The sequence below is a fragment of the Cebus imitator genome, unplaced genomic scaffold (assembly GCF_001604975.1).
Source record: "Cebus imitator isolate Cc_AM_T3 unplaced genomic scaffold, Cebus_imitator-1.0 Scaffold258, whole genome shotgun sequence".
NCBI classification, from domain to species: Eukaryota; Metazoa; Chordata; class Mammalia; order Primates; family Cebidae; genus Cebus; species Cebus imitator.
The window spans coordinates 269884-294642 of NW_016107573.1; the positions used below are offsets into that span (position 1 = coordinate 269884).

At 47.1% G+C, this 24759-nt stretch overlaps 2 protein-coding genes across 5 annotated transcripts in view; one reads left to right on the forward strand and one right to left on the reverse strand.

Annotated features, from left to right (window-relative positions):
• Window positions 1–2442: 2442 nt before the first annotated feature.
• On the reverse strand, window positions 2443–17188 carry CUNH22orf31 (chromosome unknown C22orf31 homolog). 2 transcript variants are annotated; one of them, XM_017499466.2, is made up of 3 exons: window positions 17122–17188; window positions 4352–4780; window positions 2443–2953 (listed from the first exon to the last, which is right to left on the reverse strand). In XM_017499466.2, exons 2-3 carry the CDS (start codon window positions 4766–4768, stop codon window positions 2513–2515), a joined length of 858 nt encoding a protein of 285 aa, XP_017354955.1. In that variant the 5' UTR covers window positions 4769–4780; window positions 17122–17188; the 3' UTR covers window positions 2443–2512. The 2 variants fall into 2 exon arrangements, with proteins under 2 accessions (XP_017354955.1, XP_037584106.1); XM_037728178.1 differs by lacking the exon at window positions 17122–17188 and adding an exon at window positions 5412–5544.
• KREMEN1 (kringle containing transmembrane protein 1) overlaps window positions 16501–24759 on the forward strand; it is a 70974-nt gene continuing 62715 nt past the window's right edge. Inside the window, exons 1-2 of one of the 3 annotated variants that reach the window (XM_017499467.2) lie at window positions 16501–16612; window positions 16840–16845. In XM_017499467.2, the coding sequence (XP_017354956.1) occupies window positions 16522–16612; window positions 16840–16845 (97 nt within the window). In that variant the 5' untranslated portion in view covers window positions 16501–16521. The remainder of the gene's footprint in view (window positions 16613–16839; window positions 16846–24759) is intronic. The other 2 variants (XM_017499469.2, XM_017499468.2) reach the window with 2 other exon arrangements.

The window sequence follows — 24759 nt, forward strand, 5'->3', positions numbered from 1 at the left end:
TTTTTGTATTTTTAGTAGAGACGGGGTTTCACCGTGTTGGCCAGGATGGTCTCGATCTCTTAACCTTGTGATCCATGCACCTCGGCTTCCCAAAGTGCTGGGATTACAGGCGTGAGCCATGACGCCCAGCCTCTAATTTTCACTTGAACAAGTGATAGCTGCGGATGTCAAAAGAAACCCATTTAATTTTTGTAGCTTACAGGTGGTAGAAAGAAAAATGCAATTTCAAAACCTTAAATACCAACCATCGTCTTTTAAATTTGTGTTGGCTTATCAGTCAGGGGGATTGCCAGAATAAAATAACCAACGATCTTATTTTGTCACACATAAATCAAAATAAATGTCCTCTTTGAAGTTGTAAGACTCCACCAATGACACACACCCGTTTTGGTGGACTCTGAGTGGTGTGTAGTGTTTTTATAGCCATGGAACCTGGGAGTATCCCATTTTCCACTGAGAACCCCTGTCCCCAATTCCTCCAAGTTGAGGTGTGACCGTTGGGCATGGTCAAGTGACCCATCCCTGGGTGTGGGACAGCCACCTTCAATGTAGAGTTCTAGAACCAGCTAAAAATGGAAGTTTGGGTGTTTACCAACAAGGTACCTCTTTATGGACACAGCCCCAGTAAGCTGGCTTTAACTCTCAGCCCCTTCCCCCTCCTCCTAACCCAAGCCCTTTTGTAAAATAAAGCCCCATCTGTCCCACTGCTCACATCCTTCTGTGCTGCTAGTTTCTACTCAAAGTTCATGCAGGACTAATGCTTTTAAAATGAGGTCTAAATAATTAATCTAGAATATCATTCTTTAAACAGAACTGCCTTTTTCTACTCTATGTAAACTCTATGGTGTTGGTCTAACGAGGCACTATTTTTAATTTTTTTAATTTCTCCCATAGCACTTAAAAGAGATTTTGTAAAGACTTTGCTGTAAAGATTTTGTAATAAAATGGTCTAAGGGCTCTTTTTTTCAACATTACCATTTTTTAAAAAAATGTTTTAAAAGCTAGAAAACAACTTATGTATATTCTGTATATATATAGCAGCACATTTCATTTATGGAAATATGTTCTCAGAATATTTATTTACTAATATATTTATCTTAAGCCATGTCTTATGTTGAGAGTGTGACATTGTCGGAATAATCATTGAAAATGACTAACACAAGACCCTGTAAATACATGATAATTGCACACAGATTTTACATATTTGCAGACCAAAAATGATTTAAAACAAGTTTTAGTCTTCTATGGTTTTGTAACAAATTGTACAAATGACTGTAAAAAAAATACAATTTTATCAAGTATGTGTTATATCTTGTCATTGCTCTGTTCGGTAAAAGCCTACAGATTCAACGAGGGGAGGTTTGCATGGGGCAGTATTTTAGCTTCAACTTGCCCATTGAAGCATTCATATAACTTTGTTAATCTAGAGTGCAGGTTATTGGGGGTTTAGGCAGTGTCACAGGAGAGAATCTGTTATAGGGTGTGTGAGTTTATATCCTTGTGAGAATGGTAGGCTTTCTGTTCAGTCCTATGTAGAAGGAGCTAGGGAAAGTGATAGTGATCAAGCCTAGCAGTCCACTTTTTAAAAATAGGGACCCATACGGCCAGGCACGGGAGTTCATACCTATAATCCCAGTTATTCAGGAGGTTGAGGTAGGAGGATCTCTTGAGGCAGGAGTTGGAGACCAGCCTTAGCAACATAGTGAGATCCCATCTCTACCAAGAGAAAAAAAAAAAAAAAGCTAGGTATGGTGTGTACATGCAGTCCTAGCTACTCAGGAGGCTGAGGCAGGAGGATTGCTTGAGCCCAAGAAGTCAAGACTGCAGTGAGCTATGATCATGCCACTGCACTCCAGCCTGGGCGACAGAGCTGTCTCGAAAGAAAAGGAAGGGAAAGAAAGAAGGAAATAGGGAACCATAGCCTGGATTTAAAACATCTGCTTTATCTGTCAAGCCTTTTCCTACCTGGAAGACTAAGAGACCCTCAAGGCCTTAGAGGAAAAATACTCCAAGCATCTACCCCTCAAAATTACCAAATCATGGCCGGGCATGGTGGCTCAGGCCTGTAATCCCAGCACTTTGGGAGGCCGAGGCGGATGGATCACCTGAGGTTGGGAATTCAAGACCAGCCTGGCCAACTTGGAGAAACTCCGTCTCTACCAAAAATACAAAATTAGCTGGGCATGGTGGCGCATGCCTGTAATCCCAGCTACACAGGAGGCTGAGGCAGGAGAATCACTTGAACCCAGGAGGCAGAGGTTGCAGTGAGCAGAGATCAGGTCATTGCACTCCAGCCTGGGCAACAAGAGTGAAACTCTGTCTTAAAAAAAAAAAATTACCTGATCATGAGTGGAGAGACACCCGTGGTCTTGAGTGAATCTGGTACCTCTTTGTTTCCCTCAGAGGGTGTTGCTAATTTATAAAGCACTCTGAGATGACACGGAAGGTGCAAAGTTGTGTTTATTTTTCAGATCTCTAGCAGAGAATACCCTAATCCCATGAGTTCCTGTTTCTATTTTTTGCTCTTTAATTTGGGCCATTTCTTGTGTACAGGCTCCTCGTGGACACCCGGCCGCTTCCTGCCAGAGAAATGGTCCTTCTGAGCACCTTCAGAGATGGCACCCTGATTGCACAGAGCCTCCCAGAGCTTTTGTTTAATGGCCTTGCCCAGCTCCAGGCTGTACCTCTTGGGGGTCCCTGAAGGATTCCACAGCATTGGCTCCACCACAGCATGGTACAGAGCCTGGTAACCCTCTGTGGGGAGACCGTGGATGGTTAGCATGTCCTCCGACAACTGGTGTCTCCTGTGGCTTTCCGGAAGCAACACTCGGCCCCTCCAAGCTGCTGTCCCACTGTCCTGGGGTAGCGCTTGGGTGGCAGCCACATGTTCAGCATATCTGTCCTCAAGATCTTGGCGGACTGTTAGTTTTTTCTCCTTTGAACTTTCTTTACTCTAGCCAGGAAGAAAGCAGAGAAGTGAAAGCTAAAACTTGAGAGGGGAGCTCAGAATAATTATCTGGGATTTGTGTCCCAGAGTCTTGGTTACAGCAACAACCAACATTTGTCTAGTATGTTCTAGTTTACTGAATTCCTTTATGTACATACCACTGCGTGTGTTCTCCAGAACACTGTGAGGTCAGCAGGAGACAGCTTTAAAGGCAAAGAGATTGGAATTGGTTTGCCCAAGGCCACACAGCCAGAAGATTAATAACCACAGCTGTCATCTATTGAATGCTATGCAAGATCCTAATTATTTACCTTCTGCCAGCCTCTATTCAAAAGCCTTTTACATGTATTAACTTATTTAATCTTCACAAAGCTCTATGAGGGAAGGGCCATTATCTCCCATTTAATATGATAACATCAAGGCACAAAGAAATTAGACCCGAGGTCGTCCTCAGTTATAGTCAGAGTTGGGATTTGAACCCTGATGGCCTAACTCCAGGGTACACTGAGCTCTACTGGCCACCATGGGGTAACAGACCTGGACTCCGATCAGGCCTCCGGAGTCCAGGTTCTCCATGTGGAAGCTCACAGTCCAGATCTATAGCTGACCACCAGTGTGTGTTCGTGCGCGCGCACAAGCACATACTACCCATATCCTAGACTTCCTTCTCACCATTATTTTTTCCTTCATGTCAAGTCTGTGCTTATGAAAGCCATCTCATCCTTTTCTAGAACTAAGCATAGTATAAATAATAGCATGACTGCAACATCCGACACATTCTTCCACTCTTTCATGCTGTACCTCTGCCCCACATTCTGTCTTCGACTTTAGGATTTCCTTCACTTGGTATAGTTTTTTGTTTTGTTTGTTTGGTTTTGCGGGGTTTTTAAAAAATTTTTTTAAATAAAGACAGGGTTTCACCCATGTTGGCCAGGCTGGTCTTGAACTTCTGACCTCAGGTGATCCGCCCGCCTCGGCCTCCCAAAGTGCTGAGATTACAGGTGTGAGCCACCACGCCCGGCCTGGTTTTGTTTTTTTGAGACAGGATCTTGCTCTATTGCCCAATCAGGAATGCAGTAGGGCAATCATGGTTCACTGCAGCCTCAACCTCCTGGGCTCAAGTAATCCTCCCTCCTTAGCCTCCCATGTAGCTGGGATCATAGGCGTGTGCCATCATGCCCAGCTAATTTTTNTTTTTTTAGTAGAGATGAGGTCTCCCTATGTTGCTCAGGCTGGTCTTGAACTCTCTGAGTTCAAATGATCCTCCCTGCTTGGCCTCCCGAAGTGCTGAGATTACAGGCAGTAGCCCCACGCCATATATATGTCAAGTGTTAAGTGCTCTCTGGTTTTACCTTTTCCCTCTCCCAACCCATTACATTTTCCCCATCACTGGCCATCATCTACCTCTCTGATGCCTCCTGCAGGCATCCTATGCCCTGCTGGCCGCTTGCTCTTGGAATTGATGGAGTTTCTTTTCCTGGCCCGCTGGGTGGCTTTCATCACTGAATTGTCCTTGTGTTTTAATCTCTTTGAGAGTTTTGTTTCTCCAAACTTGCGTGGTGCTGGGCAGCACTTATTCTTCAGTTGCCGCCTGAGTACAAGCTTAACCAGGGAGAAGGAACTGGCAATCAATGGATTCCTTACAACTTCCCAAGAAGAAGTGGTAGCTGGTGCTGGGACATTAATGTTCTGCTTTGCACACGTTCTGGCCATCCAGATGTTGGTGAGAGCCGGTGAGTCCACATAGCAGTCCTGAAGCCTGGTGTTTAATAAGATGGACTGTCGGAGTCCATAGATTGGGATGCTGGGGTCTTGTCTCATATGGATTGGGTGCTAGAGTTATAAGAGGGAGAAATTAATTTTTAAAAGACTGCTCTCCAGCGAAGAATAAAAGGTCTATTTTGAAGGCAAAATGTTAACATCTTTTATAGGCCATTCCTTCCACCCAGTTCTTAGAAATCTTACTATATGTCCTCTCCTTCTCACCAAAGCCTTTTATACCAAGTAGTGAGGAGATAGTAAGTAACCTCACAAGGTTATAGTAATATTCAGGCTCTCAAAGAACAGAGCATGCTGGGGCAGGAAGCCGGGGGTCGGGGGGGTTCGCAAGGAATCGAAGACAATTCCTGCCTGCTGGAAAGAGAATGAAGACAGAGTCACTCACGACTTCCATATGAGCTCTAGACACTCCACCACGCTGCAACACAGACATGACAACAGTTAAGTTCTGCCAAACCCTGAATACGCTTTCTAACCAACGGCCTTAAGCCAAGAAGAGCCCATTCACAGGGAAATCAGTATACTCTGGGGACCATAACAGCAAGACGAAAAGGTAAACGATGCTGGCCTCCATTTCCTGGGACCAGCTAAGAACAACAGAACAATTTGGATAGATTAGAATCACATATTCAGAGAGACCTGGCTTTCCGAGAAATGTCATCTATAAAAAGTAAAATCACCTTACCATATTTCAGTTGCCTTAAATTTTATTTTCGCTAGCTTAGTAGGGGGAAGATATATGTATTTTCTCTTTCCTTTCTCTCTCTCTTTTGTTGGTTTGTTTTGTTTTGTTTTAATACTTCTAATCACCTGTCTTTCTCTGCCTCAGTCACGTATGGGCAAATTGCTGTTTGTTTAGATTTGGGCTCAATGCAGGCAGCTTTGAGCCATTATCCCTAGTATTTGTGATGTCACTTTGGTTTGTGATGTGGGTGTGGGTGGGTGTTACATCATCAGATTTTATAGTTAAATTATGTGGGAAGACGTCCTATATGGTTTCGCTTCTAGCCTCAGAAATTTCTGAAGTCCTCATTTCCCCCAAATGGCTTGGGTGAATTTTGAAGACCTTCACGTTCTTAAGAAGCATGTTTTGCAGGAAATGTAGTCAAATATGCAGATCAGATTTGGGGATACAGGTAGTGAGATGCATCCCTACATGTGCAAAAGCGCCTTCCTTCATGCACATAAAGAAAGCACTGTTGAATTCTCAGAATAGCTGCCAAGGTTAGGGACCAGAAATGAAAGAACACGTTCCTGCAGCCCTGGGCATCTTTCCCTGCATGTCTCTCCCGGGAAGACTACATGGTTTCTGGAATGTGGTTTTATTTGACATCCCATGGCAAATGCAGTAATTAGAGCTGTTAGCAGTGTCAAGGGCTTGAAACGAGAACAAAGCCGCCTCTTCCTGGGAACTCTTGGGCAATGCCTCACTCCTTATCAGGTGCTTGTCCTGTTGGTGGGTTTGATTATTTTTTTATTTGCAAAATGCCTCGGGAGGCTCCCTCCTGAGGGGGAGGAGAGTGAAATGATGGAAAAACAGAGTATGAATCTGGCAGGGGCTCCTGGAATCTCATGTGTTGCCTGCTTGAGCTAAGTGTTGTCCCTGGGGTGAATCAAAGCCTGAAGGCAGACCGCACCACAGGCTGTGAACCACCTCCAGGCCTATGGCAGCTGGACCCACAGACACTTGGGAAGACAATGGCGCCCTTTCAGTGGTGAGCCCTGGCCTCACCTCCTAAGAGCTAGGTCAGTTTTAGAGCAGAGCTTTGGAAAGGGTTTGTCTTTGGGAAGAGTTTGCGAATGTCTGGAGACTGGGCAGGCAAGTATCTTTTCAAAGCTGGTGAATCTTGGAAAAATGGCACCAGGCTCCTGGGCTACCTGGAAATTATCATCTGTCTTTACTCTGCAAAGCAGGGACGGGGGAAAATGTCAAGCAAAAAAGGCATAGTAGGAATAGCTCATCTGTTTCTCTTTTCTCCTTCCCCGTCTTGAGTTTGGCTTTTCTGCACCTCCTCTTTCCAGACACTCATCTGTTAGATTTAATTTGCTAGGTCTTTTATTCAATGACTCTGCTAGGTCTTTTACTCACTCTGTCGCCCAGGCTGGAGTGCAGTGGTGAGATCTTGGCTCACTGAAACCTCCACCTCCTGGGTTCAAGCGAGTATTGTGCGTCAGCCACCCAAGAAGCTGGGATTACAGATGCGCACCACCAAGCTCAGCTAATTTTTGTATTTTTAGTAAACACAGCGTTTCACCATGTTGGCCAGGCTGGTCTCAAACTCCTGGCCTCAAGTGATCCATCTGCCTTGGCATCCCAAAGTGCTGAGACTACAGGCATGAGCCTGTGCCCGGCCTCAGTCTCCTTCTTCCAGCTCAGAGCTGTTCACAGGGGCAGCACTTGATACATACTCCTCAAGGTCTACCAAATTTGGCCTCTCCCTCCAATGTAACTCACTTCAATTGACTATGCCACAACAGGTAACCCTCAGCCTTCCTTAGAACTAACCCAGGGTACCTTGGTCTAAGCTATATTTATTGAATGCTTCCTGAAAGCCAGGCTCTATTCTAGCCACTTTACTAGCATCAGGTCATGAAATGCTACCAAGAGTCCTATGAGTTTGGGTACCATTCCCTGTTTTACAGATAAAGAAACTGAGGCACAAGTTCCTCAAGTATCATGCCCCAAGTAACCAACAAAGGCTGAACCCAACCGAAGTCTATACTGCCCTTGTTCTTTTTTTTTTTTTTTTTCTGACATGGAGTTTCATGCTTGTCACCCAGGCTGGACTGCAATGGCACGATCTCGGCTCACTGCAACCGCCACCTCCCAGATTCAAGCAATTCTCCTGCCTCAGCCTCCTGAGTAGCTGGGATTACAGGCATGCGCTACCACACCCGGCTAATTTTTGTGTTTTTAGTAGAGATGGGGTTTCACCATGTTGGCCAGGCTGGTCTCAAACTCCTGACCTCAGGTGATCCACCCGCCTCACCCTCCTAAAGTGCTGGGATTACAGGTGTGAATCACCACGCCCTACTGCCCTTGTTCTTAAGCACTCACAGTTATCAATGTGATGTTTGGCCTCTGCCCATCCACCTACCATACCCAGGCCCAGTTCTAGTCCTGTCATGAGAATTTCTCTAGGCTCAAGAGAGAGTCTGCCTGTGTTGGCATCCCAGATCCATCTTTCAATAGGCAAGTGAATTCATACTTCTGAACCTTGATTTCCTCAGCTGTGAAATAGGCCTAATCATAGTCTCTACCTAAGGATTATTGTGAGGATGAAGTGGGACAGGCATCTGAAGGACTTGGCATGGCTCCTGGTATGCAGTAAGCACTTAATAAATATTTGCTTTTTTGTGTTTTTGTTTTTGTTTTGAGACAGGGTCTCACTCTGTCACCCAGGCTGGTGTGCAGTGGTGTGATCATGTCTCATGGCAGCCTAGACCTCCTGGGCTCGAGCAATCCTCCCACCTCGGCTTCCCAAGTAGTTGGAATCACAGGCATATGCCACCATGCCTAGCTAATATATATATATTTTTGGGGAGAGGGTAGAGATGAGGTCTCCCTATGTTGCTCAGCCTGGTCTGGAACTCCTTGGCTCAAGTGATTCTCTTCGGCCTCCCAAAGTGCTGGGACTACAGCTGTGAGCCAACACAGCCATCCCATATGAACGTTATTATTTATTTATTTATTTATTTTTGAGACGGAGTCTCACTTTTTCACCCATGCTTGAGTGTAATGGCATTATCTCAGCTCACTGCAACCTCTGTGTCCCAGGTTCAAGCAATTCTGCCTCAGCCTCCCGAGTAGCTGGGATTATAGGTGCCCGCCACCACGCCTGGCTAATTTTTATATTTTTAGCAGAGATGGGGTTTCACCATGTTGGCCAGGCTGGTCTTGAACTCCTGATCTCAGGATCTGCCCACCTTCACCTTCCAAAGTGCTGGGATTGCAGGCATGAGACACCACATCCGGCCATGTGAACATTGTTAATATTATGGTTCATTCACTCATCTGACCCTTTCTTGAGCCTGTTGCCCATGGTCTAAGTGATATAACCCAACATTTGATATAATCTTTGTCTCATGTCATTCATGTGCATCACTTTGGTTTATGGCCGGGTGTGGTGGCTCACACCTATAATCCCAGCATTTTGGGAGACTGAGGTGGAAGGATCACTTGAATCCAGGAGTTCAAGATGAGCTTGGGCAACAAAGCAAGACAGCATCTCTTAAAAAAAAAAAGAACAAAAAAATCTAGTGTATGAGGCCAAGCAATAAGCCTCTTGGAAATGGGGAATGTTTCTTAATCGACTTGGGTTTCAGACTTTCAAGATCCGTCTTCATTAAATATTTGTCAGATTGATTGACCTCACAGAAATATTGCACGTACAGGAGCTACATCTCACCCCTGGTTATGGGAGTTGTTCAGAATATTCCATGTTTTTTTGTTGTTGTTTTTTGAGATGAAATCTTGCTCTGTAGCTCTGCTCAGGTTGGAGTGCAGTGGTGCAATCTCGGCTCACTGCAACCTCCACCCCTCAGGTTCAAGCGATTGTCCTGCCTCAGCCTCCTGAGTAGCTGAGATTACAGGCATGTGCCACCACACCTGGCTAATTTTTGTATTTTTAGTAGAGATGGGATTTCACCATGTTGGTCAGGTTAGTCTCGAACTCCTGACCTCGTGATCTGCCCGCCTTGGCCTCCCAAAGTGCTGGGATTGCAGGCATGAGCCATTGCGCCCAGCCTCCATGCTTTGTTAAAGGGAAAGGGAAGCAGGTAGCTGAGGATAAGATAAGGAAGTGGTTAGTCTTTAGCAGAGAATGTCCCATCGAAGGTTATTTAGAATGATAAAGTCAGGGTAGAATGATATTTGGTCCAGGGTACTAAAACCATGGCAAGAGTTTCCATCGCAGGTGCCAGCACTTGATTCGGGGACTCGGGGTTGAAGCAGTAGGGCTTCCATGTTGCTGAAAGACCTGTTCCTTAGTTTGATTCTCCCATGAAGCTTTTTTATTCTGCTGAGCTTAGTCTCACTAACCTTTATTTTCCACCCATCACTTGGAGCTGTGCTTCCTGACATATCTAAACCACCACTTCTATTTGGAAACACATCTGTCCTTCTTTGATGGTTAGCCAAACTTTCCTCGCAGTATTTTTAGCACCTATAATCTTCCTTCTTTCTTTTTTTTTCTTTCCTTCACCACTACCTTTCTTCTTTTTAGCTTCTCTTAGCTTTTATTCTCTTTCTGCTGGATCAGCCAATAAAGAAGAAATTGAGTCAATTTCTATTCATTCTTGTCTTCCGCCTTTATGGCCCTGCCCCACCCACGCAATTCTAGTGGAATTTAGTTGTTTTTAATTTCCTCAGATGTTTTTATTTTAACACCCAAGCAGTAAGCTTCCATACTCATGTGGGAACATACCTGAGGTTCATGATGCAGAAGAAGAGAAACACTTTGCATGAGAAAGAATTTGAAAAGGTTCCTGAACTATGATGCAAACTCTGAGGACCAATGATTTAGACCGCATGTGCTGACTATGTACCAATTGTGGGCCAAGTATGTGAAATAATGGTGTCCTGTCTCCCTTCCCACCAGTTCTCACTTGAGTCCCGCAGATGCCTCACGCTTCCTCATTTCTAACCCAAACCCTATCATGAGTCTTCAGAGGTGCCCACCTGAGTGCCCCACAGACACCTCTAACTCATTATGTTCAAGACCAGATTCTCTCTCTTCCTTCAACCTCATTAGAACAAGCAAATGACTCCCTCTCTTGAATTTCCCATCACTAGTTGTCTGAGCCAGAATCCTGGGAGACGGGCTTAGTAAGGATATGGAGCAGACCTAAGCCCGAGGCTAAAGGAAAATCGGGAATACAGATCCTATCTTCATTTAAATTTGGGATACTCTGTTCATAATGGATTTTTAAAATTCATTTAAACTTTAAAAATTGTTTTAAAATATTGAATTAGATATTAATTATTAAATATATTTATTAGATGTATAAAATATCTATTAAATAATATTTATCTTGATTTCTGGGTTTTTTACTGTATTTTCTAAAAATCCTCTTAAACTATGTGCCTGAAGCAAATATCTCACTTACTTCATTCCAATCCCAGCTCTGGACCACTCTACTGAGCATCTGGTGACAGAACCCTATTATTATATTTTTTAGTAATTATTATTATTAATTTTTTTTTTTTTGAGATGGAGTCTTGCTTTGTTACCCAGGCTGGAGTGCAGTGGCATGACCTTGGCTCACTGCAACCTCCACCACCAGTGTTCACGCGATTCTCCTGCCTCAGCCTCCCAAGTAGCTGGGATTACAGGCATGAGCCACCACGCCCAGCTAATTTTTGTATTTTTAGCAGAAATCGGGTTTCACCATGTTGGCCAGGCCAGAAATGGGGGTTTACCATGTTGGCCAGGACTTGAACTCCTGACCTCAGGTGATCTGCCAGCATTGGATTCCAAAAGTCCTGAGATTACAAGCATGAACCACTGCACCCGGCCCATTATTATTAATTTTAGAGACAGGGTCTTGCTTTCTTGTTGCCCAGGCTGGAGTGCCATGGCTCTATCCTGGTTCACTGTAACCTCAAACTACTGGGTTCAAGTGATCCTCCCACCTCAGCTTCCCAAGGCGCTGAGATTACAAGCGTGAGCCATCACACCAGCCCTAATGACAGAACAAGGAGGCACCAGGTACAGTAGCAAGCACCTGTGGCCCCAGCTACTGAGTCTGAGATGAGAGGATTGCTGGAGCGCAGGAATTGGAGGCTGTAGTATACCGTGATTGTGAATAGTCACTGCACTCCAACCTGGGCAACATATCAAACCCTTTTATTTTTTTGGAAAGAGTCTCACTCTGTTGCCTGGGCTGGAGGACAGTGGCACTATCTGCTCACTGCAACCTCTGCTTCCTGGGTTCAAGTGATTCTCCTGCCTCAGCCTCCCGAATAGCTGGGGTTATAGGTGTATGCTCCCACTCTTGGTTAAATTTTGTTTTTGTTTTTTTTTTTTTGGACAGATGAGGTTTTACCATGTTGGCCAGGCTAGTCTCAAACTCCTGACCTCAAGTGATCCACCCACCTTGGCCTCCCAAAATGCTGGGATTACAGGTGGGAGCCACTGTGCCTGGCCTGAAGACCCTGTCTTTAAAACAAAAAAGACAAGGAGGTGGCTCAGCCTGGTGCTTATCAGGGTAACACTGGGGTCCCACTGCCTGGGTTCAAGGCCCAGCTCTACCACTATGTCACCTTTGATCAAGTCATCTAACCTCTCTTTGTACTGGGATGGGCGTGGGGCTGGTAAGAATGCCTCCCTCATAGGCTCCCGGGAGGATTTTCTGAAATGCAACCGTCAATACCCTGTACAGCCTTAGTAAAGTCCTCAGTAAATGTTTGCTATTGCTGTCACTATAAACAGGCCCCCTCCTCCAGGGCTCTCTCCATAAAATGACTACTCTCTGAGCAGAAATCATGCCAACTGGAGTTTCAAAGACACTAGAATGACCCAAACTCCAACAGTGTAGGTTGCCCAGCTTCTTGGCAAATCCTGCTGCCCTCAGAGGATGAAAGGGGCCTAAGTTGTACAGAATGCAGACAGACAGACAAATGGACACCAGCATCTTTCTGGAGGCCCAGGAGCTGCATTCAGTGTCCTCACTCTTTCCATGAAATAAAGCTGCTAAACACCCTAGGCATGTAAAGCAATGAAATGAATATCCCAGGTCGTTCCCTGCCAGAGGCCAGGACCACATAGCGGAGCAAAAGACCTTGAGCTGTTAAGCACCACGACCTAGACACACTGGGCTGTATTTTTAGCCTCTTGTGCGCTGTTTCCATCACCTGTGCTGGGCTTTCAGCTGGAAAAGAGCAGGTGGGGGTGGAGAAGGCTAGAGGGACGTTTCTCACCGCTGCCAGGGCCAGGAGGAGCTTGTACACGATTTCCAAGTCCTGTTGTACAACAGGGCCAACTTCAGGGCTGTGCAACCTGTGTATCAACATAGGTCCCCTTGCAGGGAAGGGTCCCACACATGCTTTATCTTTTTCTTTTCTTTGAGATGGAGATTCGCTCTTGTTGTCCAGGTTGGAGTGCAATGGCGCGATCTCAGCTCACTGCAACCTCTGCCTCCTGGGTTCAAACAATTTTCCTGCCTCAGCCTCCCAAGTAGCTGGGACTACAGGTGTGCACCACCATGCCTGGCTAATTTTGTATTTTTAGTAGAGACGGGGTTTCTTAATGTTGGGGGGCAGGCTGGTCTCAAACTCCCGACCTCAGATGATCCGCCCACCTTGGCCTCCTAGAGTGCTGGGATTACAGGCATGAGCCACCACGCCCGGCCTATTCTTTTTCTTTTTGAGATAGAGTCTTGCTCTGTCGCTCAGGTTGGAGTGCAGTGGTGCAATCTCGGCTCACTGCAACCTCCACCCCTCAGGTTCAAGCGATTGTCCTGCCTCAGCCTCCTGAGTAGCTGAGATTACAGGCATGTGCCACCACACCTGGCTAATTTTTGTATTTTTAGTAGAGATGNCTTTGGAAAAGCATTTGGCAGTGGGATGCACGTGGCCCAGCAATTCAACCATGGGCATATCCCTTTGAGAACTCTTTTTTTTTTTTTTTTTTTTTGAGACAGAGTCTTGCTCTGTCACTCAGGCTGGAGTGCAGTGGCATGATCACTGCTCACTGCAAACTCCACCTCTAGGTTCAAACAATTCTTCTGTCTCAGCCGCCTGAGTAGCTGGAATTACAGGCACCCACCACCTCACCTGGCTACTTTATTGTATTTTAGTAGAGACGAGGTTTCACCGTGTTGACTAGGCTAGTCTCAAGCTCCCGACCTCAGGTGATCCACCTGCCTTGGTCTCCCTAAGTGCTGGGTTTACAGGCGTAAGCCACAGCACCCGGCCTGTCATGAAATTCTTAAGTTTGGACAAAGGACATACATTTTCGTTTCTCACTGTGCCATGCCAATTATATGGCTGGTCCTAGGCAGTGCACATCACAGAGAGAGCCAATTGGACGAGGAGGCTGCAGCCAGCCCCGGAGGGGTGCCTTCCCGCAGCAGGCAGGACAGACCAAAGCTACTATCACAAATGTTTCCAATCTCCTGGGTGCCCTTCCTATTTTCTCCTCTGAAACCCAAATGAGATGCAGAGAACCTTGTAAACTGTAGAGAACTGTGCCCTGCTTTGCTAAAGTCTTTCTCAGGCATCCTGTTTAAAGTAGTCCAAAGGTTAGCCAAGTGTGGCGGCATGCCTCTGTAGTCCCAGCTACCCAGGAGTCTGAGGCTGGAGGATCGTTGGAGCCCAGGAGTTGGAGGCTGCAGTGAGCCATGATCTCACCACTGCATTCCAGCGTGGGTGACAGAGGGAGACCCTGTCTCTAGAAAAAGAAAAAGAAAAAAAATCCGTAGAGCTTTCGGTTAACATCACTTTCTTGTCTTTGTAGCACTTTTCGTTCTCTGAAATTTGCGTGTTTTCAGGTTGACTAGAATGTACGTTCCAAGAGGCAGCTTTGGTCTTGATGGCTGTATCCTCAGCCCTTGGCATGTTCCTCGTTTAATATGTGCTGAACGAAGGAAGGTTCGCCTTTATTGAGTGTTTGCTTTGGGCTGAGGGCTTCACCTGCATCTTCTCATTTCATTCTCTTCAAAGGCACTGCTGTCTGGGAGGGCACAGAAGTCCCAGAATAAGAGTTCTCAGGCCTTGTGGAGAAGGTGGGAAGGGCCCAAAAGGGCGGAACAGGGGAAAGCTGACCAAAAGTGGAGATCACCGGTGGGACGTGGGGATGAGTGTCCCCAGGACAGAGGCTGGCTGGGTGAGGGGATGGTGCGTGCCCCTAATCTCCAAGAAGCCCAGAGGAACCCTGAATTCGGGAATGACACATGAAAACAATGGCGGAACAAGATTCTTCTTGCTGCGGCGCTGAGTCGTGTGGGTGGAGAGGGACGGAGATTGCGAGGCCTCGTGGGAGGTGGCTGCGCCCTTGGGGCTCGGCTCTGCGAGCAGCCGTGGGCGGGGAAAGGAGTTTGGGGGACGCAGGCTCTGGGAGTGGGCGAGGGGGCGGCGCCCGGGGGTTGAGGGGCGCAGGGACGAGTGTACCCAAGGCAGGAAGGGGGAGCCCGGGGGGCCGGTCCTGCCCAGTAGCGCTCTGGGTGCGGCGAGTCTGCACACTGGGGCAGATTTTCCTGCCGCCGCGCCGGGCGCAGGTCTGCACTTGCAAGCCCGGGACCAGGGACTTGAAAGCGCCCGGCACGCTGCCCGGACCTGCCCCGCCGGGCGTCACCGCCGCGCTTTAGGCGGGAGCCGTAGGAAAATCCCCTCTGCCTGGGGGGAATGCAGGGGAGGAGCGCGGCCCACTACAGACCCGGGGCGCGGCAGGGGAAGCCCTTGCCGGGGTGGGGGGTGGTGGTGGGGTGGGCAAAGGGCCTACCACGCAGGGGATGAAAGTTTAAGCAAGCCACGAGCTCTCTCATCCCTGACATCCCAGGCTGTAGAATAAGCAGCCCTGTCCGGTCCATTTCTGGACTTTGCGTTGGGCGTTATACTTGCTTCTATCTCATCGAATCCTCTGAAGGCCTTTTATTATTCCTATTCTGCAAACCGCCGAGCCTCAGATCAGGAAACTTACCCTAGTTGGCGCTTGCTGCGTGATGGGATACGGAATCAGGGGTCAGTATATGACTGCAAACTTGGGGTGGAGAAAGGAATTCAGCATTTGCTGAGCTCCTACTGTGCGTGCGTACAAGTTTCCGAGCTTTCATGCTTTTTTTTTTTTTTTTTTTTTTTTTTTTTTTAAGACAGGGTCTTGCTCTGTCTCAGTGCAGTGGTACGAACACACAGTGAATCCGGGCTCACTGCAACCCTGACCTCCCAGGCTCAAGCGATCCTTCTGCCTCAGCCTCCTGAATAGCTGGGACCACTGATTGGTGGGTTTTTGTTTTTTTGTTTTTTTCCTGTAGAGATGGGTGTGTGGGGGGGGGTGTGGTTCTCGCTGTGTTCCCCAGGCTGGTCTCGAACTCCTGGCTCAAGCGATTCTAACATCTCAGCCTCCCAAAGTGCTGGGATCATAGGAGTTAGCCACCGCGCCGGGCTCCAGGCATTCTTATTTAGTGCAACGGCTCTGGGGAGTAGTAGGTATTATCACCTTCATTTAACAGATGAGGAAATTGAGGTAAAAGCTATTTTTCCTTTAAACCTGCCCAAGGTCTTACAGGTGACTAAGTGGGATGTGAACTCTCCAAAGCAGTCCTTTTTAATCATTACGATGAGCTAAGCAAGGAAAAACAGTTTGCAAACTGCTGCTCTAATTATTACCGCTGTAGCTGAGCCCACGCGCGGGTCACGACCCGAGTGAGGGTGGAGCAGGGGTCACTGGGAGCCCGGCCTATTTCAGACCCGCCAAACAGCTTGGTGACTCGGAGGCCGGGCCGAGGGACCTGCTGATCCCACCCCTGGATGGGACAAACCGAGCGCCCTGCGTGGCGGGCCCAGGTGTGGGGAGAGGTGGGAGGGGCCTGATGCGTGAGTGGCAGGAGCGGCGAGCGGCCGGGGCGGGGCGTGCGTGCGCAGTGGGTTCCGCCCCCTGGGCCTCTCCGCGGAGCCGGGCGGGCCCCAGGCTGCAGGGGCGGTGGCGGCACTGAGCGGGGCGGGCCGGGGCGGGGCCGCCGGGCAGCCGGGGCGGGGCCACACTCGGGCCCCGTTCCCCGCTCCCATGGCCGCCCCCGGCTCCCCGTGCTGCCCCCTTTCCCCCGGGCCGCGCCCCGGGGCCCCGCACTGACGGCCCATGGCGCCGCCCGCCGCTCGCCTCGCCCTGCTCTCCGCCGCGGCGCTCACGCTGGCGGCCCGGCCCGCGCCCAGCCCCGGCCCCGGACCCGGTGAGTGTGAGCGACCCCCCGCCGCCCGCCCTGCGCGGAGCCCACTCGAGGAGCGACCAAGGCCGGCCGCCCTGGGGGCCCCCTCTCCCGCCTCAGGACCTTCCGGGCCCCTTCCCCGAGCTCCTTGGCGACGCCCCTCAGGCCGGGACGATCCCTCCCTGGGACCCGGGCTCGCCCCCAGGCCCCTCAGCGACGCCCCCGGGCCCGGTGCCTTCCTCCGGCTGCAGGACCCGGTGCTCCTCAGCGACGACCCTCAACCCAGGACGCCCTCTCCGTCTTGAGACCTCCAAGCCCCTCCGCGACGCCCCCTGGGCTGGGACATCTCCTCTGTCTCGGGACTCGGGACGCGCTGCCCGAGTCCCTCAGCGACACCAATCAGGCCGGGACGCCCCCTCTCCTCGGTACCTCCTGGGACCCCGCCCCAAACCCCAGCGACTTCCCCTGGGCCAGGACGCCCCCTGCTCCCCGTACCTCCTGGAATCCCATCCCCAAGTCCCCCATCGACGCACCTTGCACTGGTATGGCTCCCCGACTACAAGAGGCTACACCCCCGTCTCCAAGACTCTCAGCGGCATCCCTACCCTGGGCCAGGGTCCCCTCCCCGAGCCTCACTACGACGCCCCCGCATCCCCCAGTTCTCTCCTCCCTCCTACACCGGTGGAACCCGGCGCCTCCCCGCGTAGAGCCGAGTGGAGGCGGGAGGAGCCGGCGCTCAGCCCCTTTTCCCGAGTCCTCAGCTGCACCCGCTTGGGCGGACATTGTAACTTCTGCCTCGCGAGGAACGGGATTGACTTGCTCGCCCTGCTACAGGCAGGTTAGGGTCCTGGGACGACCCTGTACCCAGACGGGACGGGACGTGCCCTCTCTCTGGGCCGCTTTGAACGTCCGTATGACTCAGGTGATGGCTCAGCAGGGGGAGAGGAAGAAAGGAATGGGTGATTGAAAACTTCTCCCCTATTGAGCTTAGGGTGCTCTTCCTGAGGGTGCAACTCCGAGCTCCGTGTTTCGGGTTACCCCATGCCTTAAACGGGCTGCTCACTGCCCAGGCCAAGCCCAAGGCCAGGTCTTCCTGAGGCGGGGCCCTGGACCAGGATGAAGCTTGGACTTCACTTCACTTCCACACACAACCTTGTAGCCGAATCCTTTCTAAGTTGAAGAGAAGGCAAGAGGGCGTTGCTTGGCGCAGTTACATTTCTCTGCAGGTTGTTTGGGTGTTGGTATAGGACGTTTGTGAAAGAGATGGGAAGAGTTTATTACCCGTCTGCGGGAGTAGGAAAACCCGCCTCTGGGTTCTCCACCCAACGTCGCAGACTGATGTTGAAAAGATGGGATTTTGCTTGTGTAAGAAAACTCAGAGTTGCCTTGTTTACTCATTTGCTTAGATTATCGAAAAATTTAGGACTTAGTGTTGTCACTGCATGACCTTGGGCCATGGCTTCAGCTCTCTGAGCCTCAGTTTCCTCGTCTGTAAAGAGAGGATGATAACTTCTTTGCAGAGTGTTGTGAAGATTAAATGATACACTGTAGGTAACATACCCACATATAGGAGGGCAGTCAATAAACATATTTCAATAATACTTTTATAGGGCCTCACAGTTCATCAAGTGCTAGACACCTCATTTACCCTGGGAATGCTAAGAGCTTTCTGTCTGATTAATTTCTGTTAAAAGGCAAAACTTGGCTTTAAATGGTAGAACTGGGGTCTCCAAGTGTTGTAAACCTGAGGCTCAGTAAGCAGTTTCTGAGTGAGCACCACCTTTTATGGGACTTCTACAGTATGATCATTTCTACTGTTGTGAGGAGTGAGGGACATTCCGAGAGCCAGGATATGTCAACATAACTGTAACCTAGTAACCCCTTAGCTCAACTTTGCTATCTGTGTGGTCAGGATTTAATGTCCCCTACAAAGGGAAATGTATGGGTGGAAATAGACTGCTTCCCCTCTGGAAAGGGCAGAGTCATAGCTCTGAAAAGCATCAAGTGAGCCAACTCTGCTCGTGCTTGTTGGAAGGTATTCTTTTCCCAAGTCTCTTTGCTTTTTTAATGTCAAGTGCAGCAGCTCTTAGGAAGTTTGCACCCCAAATCTTGGTGTGCTTTTATTTAAGAGTCTGGGGTAGGGGCAAATAACCATTGTGAAATGATTTGTGATAAGTGGTCCAAGTTCCCAATTCCATGAGCCTTGCCAGCTTGGTGTCTTACCACCTGGTAAATCAGTGCTTTTTTTTTTTTTTTTTTTTTTTTTTTTTTTTTCCTGTTTAGTTGCAGAAGCAGTTTTAGGGAGATACCACATGGTCTTCAGCAACATATCCTGTCTAGATCCTACCCACTAGCTTTTAAAATCCTTTCCAATATCACACGCGCACACACACACACACACACACATACACACATTTTACTCTGAGGATATGCCAGGCTTGCCATATTATATTTTTTGATACTGTAATTTTCTCTAAAATTTTGTGGATGGAAAAAATTATTTCAATATTTATATTCTGTACAATTTTGTAATATTTAAATTACTGGTGGTTTGCATTTTTGAATGCTGACTTTATAAAAACAGTTAGCTCATTCCCCATCAATCCTACTTCTAATTACAATGTGTAGCCAACCCCAAATGATCTCCCTTCTCTTCATTCTTCCTTTAAGATTCTCTTCCGGCCGGGCGTAGTGGCTCACGCCTGTAATCCAAGCACTTTGGAGGCCAAGGCGGGCGAATCACCTGAGGTCGGGAGTTCAAGACCAGCCTGACCAACATGGTGAAACCCCGTCTTAAAAAAAAAAAAAAAAAATTCTCTTCCTTCCTTCACAACTCATAAGAAGGAAGATAGAGGGTAATGGAATCTAGATTTTCCTTCAAGGAGGAGTGCAGCTAGGGCCATAGGGTTGATGGGTTCTCTGTAGTGGGTCCCATCTGGAATTTATGGAATTTATGTTCTACTCAAATTGGGTGTTTTACTGCCTTTAGGGTCTATCGGATGTGCATCGACAGAGCTTCTCCTCTCAGGTTATGTTTACTGTGAATACCTTCTATAGGTTTATAGATTGATGCCCATTCTCCTTTAACTCCTTATCTGGAATTTGTCCCACTAGCCAGTAGTGCGTTTGCCATAAAACCTGTGAGTTCAGTTAACAGCTAGAGCATGATACTGTCTACCAATTCTTGGCCCTCTTGGGGACTTCATTAATGCTAATAGAATTACCTGTAAGCAACATGGGGGCTGAATCAGTGAAGGATTGAAGGGTGCATGCCAGTTACTTGTATGCTCTGAGTATTTTAAGAAACACCATTTTGACCTGGTATCAGAGACCTCTGATATTTTTGTGAAAATATATTTTGGCCCCTAGACAAACCATTTAAATCTTTGAGGCCAGGCGTGGTGGCTCACACCTATAATCCCAGCACTTTGGGAGGCCAAGGCAGGAAGATCACCTGAGGTCAGAAGTTGGAGACCAGTCTGGCTAACGTGGCAAAACCGCATCTGTACTAAAAATACAAAAAATTAGCCAGCCATGGTGGCAGGCACTTGTAATCCCAGCAACTTGGGAGGCAGGAGAATTACTTGAACCCTGGAGGCGGAGGTTGCAGTGAGCCAAGGTTGCACCATTGCACTCCAGCCTGGGCAACAAGAGTAAAACTCTGTCAATAAATAAATAAATAAATAAATAAGATAGGCAAAATGAGCCCTTTTATTAAATCTTAAAGCAAGAGAGCATTCCATTTAGGCTCACTACTCATAAACAGAAAGTTGATGCACTCAATATTGATGTTATTGATACACTCATGGCTTAGCATAGTTAGACCAAAAGCAATAAATGAGTAACATAAAATATATTACTTTAAATAGCTTCACAATATACAGATTAGGGATTTTTGGTGATGGGGAATATACCATCTTTAATTTAGAATTTTTGAGTCTGGAATGTCAACTGATGATCTAGGTCAGGTGTGGGCAAACATTTTTTGTAAAGGGAAGACAGTAATATGAGATTTGTGGGCCTTATACTATCTCTGTTGCAATTACTCAACTCTTAAGGGCAAAAGCAGCATAGACAATAGGTAAATGAATAGGCGTGACTGTGTTTCAGTAAAACTTTACGAACACTAAAATTTGAATTTTCTATAATTTTTTATTTATTTATTTGTTTTGAGATGGAGTTTCTCTTTGTTGCCCAGGCTGGAGTGCAGTGGCATGATTTTGGCTCACTGCAACCTCCACCTTCCAGATTCAGGCAATTCTCCTGCCTCAGTCTCCCGAGTAGATGGGATTACAGACATGTATCGCCATGCCTGGCTAGTATTTTATTCTTAGTAGAGACGGGGTTTCACCATGTTGCCCAGGCTGGGAATTTCCTATAATTTTTATGTTAACGAAACATTGTTTATATGATTTTTTTCAAAACTAAAATATTTTAAAAATTATTTATATATTTTAAGTCTCAGCTTGTGGGCCATACAGAAACAGGCAGTGAGCCACAGGGTGTGCTTTGCCAAGTTCTGCTCTAGGTCCATGTCTTTTGATTTTTTTTTTTTCAGTATTCACTGAAAAAAAAGAAAAGGTCTTTTTTCTTTTTTTTTTTTTTTTTTTCTTTTTTTTTTTTTTTTTTTTTTTTTTCTGGTCTAGAAAAGGTGACAAGGAGGCTTGATTTTGGTGAATGAATGAACCTTTTACCATTTACTGTTAACTAACTTTGAGATACATATGGGAGAAATGGTTAAAATGGTAAAATTTATGTTTTATTTTACCCAATTTAAAAAAAAAATACATAAGGGAGAAGTTCACACACATACATTTGGGTCTTTAATAAGATTTTTAGACCAGGCTCAGTGGCTGACACCTGTAATCCCAGCACTTTGGAAGTCCCAGTTGAATGGATCCCTTGAGCCCAGGAATTTGAGACCAGCCGAGGCAACATAGTGAGACCCTGTCTCTATAAAAAATAAACAAAAATTAGCCGGATGTTGTATAGTTTTAGCTATTCAGGAGGCTGAGGTGGGAGGATCACTTCAGCCTGGGAGGTCAGGGCTGTAGTGGCTGAGGTGGGAGGATCACTTCAGCCTGGGAGGTCAGGGCTGTAGTGAGCTGAGATTGTGCCGCTGCACTCCCACCTGTGCAACAGAGCAAGACCCTGACAAAAAAAAAAAAAAAAAAAAGACTTTGAAAACGCCCTAAAGAGAAATTCAGTGTGGTTCAGTGTGCACTACATAAATAGTGCCTGCCTTGGAACCGGCCTATGGTCTGTTCAGCTATGCCTGCAGATGTTGCTTAGAACAAACCATCGAGAGATCCATGAGAGGAAAGCCCAGGCAGCAGGTGGCACCAGCCCTGACACAGAAAACCAGCCAGGAAAAAAAAAAAAAAGAAGACAAACTTCTATCACTTTGCTAAGCAGTTAATTTTTATTTCCATGGTTCTATTGTCATATTTAAAGTGGTTTTAAAAAACAACAATGTGCTTAGCATGACCGATTATTTTGTTTTAATTAAAACATTTTTGAAAAAGCAAAATGAAACATTCAAACAAAACAAGTTGATTGTGCTTGTATTGTGGAACAGTTAATGCAAAACACTTGAGAGAGGCCGGAAGTTTGGATCTGTAGCTTTTGCCTGAGTGTTTGCCGCCTGAATAAGGACAACATAGCAGGGAGTGTATGTGTCCCTTAGAAAACTACCTGTATAGGTTTTGAAGTGACATCCAGACCCCTGACGCCACTTGGCGGTTCCTTTCTGGCCGGCTCACTGTGTAGCCTCCTCATTGGTGAGAATGATGACTGACATTCCTTCCATATTCAGTTTTACCTTGAGAATCCAGCTGGAACTCATAAGTATTAGTACAGGAGGAGCAGTCTGAGATCACTCTTTTTCTTCCCTCTCTTATCTTCATAGTCTTCCTCCCTAGATGGCAGTGCTTCCCTCAACCCTCACCTCGCCCCTGAGATTTTGTCTGGATTTAGACTGAGGAGGGAAAGGAAAGAGGCCATCATAGAAAAATGTCAGATGGGTGTCCATACACCTCACAAATTACTCCTTCACAGAAACGTGACTTCTCCTCCTCTAAGGGAATCCTTCCCCTCTTTTTAAAAGCTCTTTCTAGGTAAACACCTCCCTAGCCCGGAATTGTACCAGTTTCAAGAGGAATGATTTGGGGTTCTAGGGAGTACCTTGGCAGACAAAATGTTTTAGGCCACTTCACATGCTAAGTTGCCTCTCTCCCTGCATTTGTACAACAGGACCCTCTCAGAGCTGCCCCTCTGCTGGGCCTAGCTCCCCTTGCCACGGATTTAATCCCTGGCAAGTAGCCAAAGCATTAAACTTTTATTGTTCAATTTGCCACAAGGGCGGGGCCCTGCTTCTAGTGGGCTGAGGAGGCTGCAGCCGCTTCCAAACCCCAGTGTCACACCACATTAGCAACTGCAGACTTTGAGGGCTGGATTTCTTTCAGTTTGGTTAGATTCTTGGTTAGAACCAGAACAGTATACTCACACTCAAAATTTTAAAGCTAGGAAATAGTAAAAACAGTGTAGGCAACTTTTAGAGATGATTCAGAGTGGTTGTAGCTATCAGCATGTATGATTGCACGGTTTCTTCATCCCTTCCAAGCAGACATATTAGATGCCTGTGCATGTTCCTTAATGTCCTAAAGTTGGATGAAAACATGGCAACCAAGTAGTTCCCTACTAGACTAGTGGGGATTGTTAACCAATCCCATCACCGTATGTAAATTACTTGCTGCTGTTCAATCTATAAAAATTCATCTTCAAAGAAAATTATTGGGCTGGTAAAAAATATTTTTAATAATGACCACAGAAGCCATATTTGTTTTTCTTTGATGTTCTTCCGAAGACCCTTCTGGTTCTAATCAGATTGTTCCCACATAAAATACAGTGGAAATCTACAATAATAAAATCCCTATTCCTATGTCTATGAGGAAATAAACAGGATGGGGACTGTCCTTTTAAGGGGCTTTCCCCTTTCCTTTCCCCAGACTCAAAGCCTCTATTACTGGTGGGTGTTTTGGCATCAGTTAAGGGCCTTCAATCCTTCCCTCCCTCCATGTTTTGCTCTTTCATTAAAGTGTTTCTGTTGTCTAATTATATCCTTTCAATCAAATTAGAGACTGTAGCATCTGGTGAGGGCTGTAACTGCTGCCATCTGCACCTCGTATATACAGGCCTTTTCAGCTGAGAATCACTCAACTTCCAAATGGCAGGAAGAGATTTGGAAAAAGTTTAGTTGGAGGGGAGATTAACTTAAAAGGAGTGTCTTCAAAGGCTGGGTGCGATGCCCTGCTTACTGTGATGTGTGCATGACCATGCAGAGCTCCATTGGCTTGGCTCACCAAAGATTCTTCTCTAGCGCTTCTGGCAGATGAAGGGTTTCTGATTGTCTCAGCTGAAATGACTAGACCGTCTTTGTTAGGGGCTTGGAGGGGCCAGGGGCTGAGCTGAGAAAGTCTCCCTTGAGAACGATCTTTAGTTATATGACCATCAGTTAATGGATGTGACACTTTCTGTTTATTTGACCATTTCTTCTAACTCAGTGACTTCAACTGGAGGAGATTTTGCCCCCAGGGGGCATTTTGCAATACTTGGAGGGAGGCCTCTTTGGCTGTCACAGCTAAAGAGGTGCTACTGGCATCTAGCAGGTAGAGGCCAGGGATGCTGCTGCTAAACATCCTAGAATGCACAGGAGAGCCTCTACACCAAAGAGTTATCCAGTTCAAAATGTTAGTAGTGCTGAGGTTGATAAACCCCATCCTGATTGCATTATTCTTTTGTCCTTCTTTTTACTGTTAGTTGCCTGCCCAGAAACAGTTGATACTGATCAGCATCTTTTTTCACTCTTAAGAAAGCAGATTCTGGCCAGGCGCAGTGGCTCACACCTGTAATCCCAGCACTTTGGGAGGCCGAGGTGGGCAGATCATGAGGTCACGTGTTCGAGACCAGCCTGGTCAACATAGTGAAACCCCGTCTCTACTAAAAATACAAAAATTAGCCGGGCATGGTGACATGTGCCTGTAGTCCCAGCTACTCGGAAGGCTGAGGCAGGAGAATCGTTTGAACCCAGGAGGCGGAGGTTGCAGTGAGCTGAGACCGTGCCACTGCACTCCAGCCTGGGTGACAGAATGAGACTCCATCTCAAAAAAAAA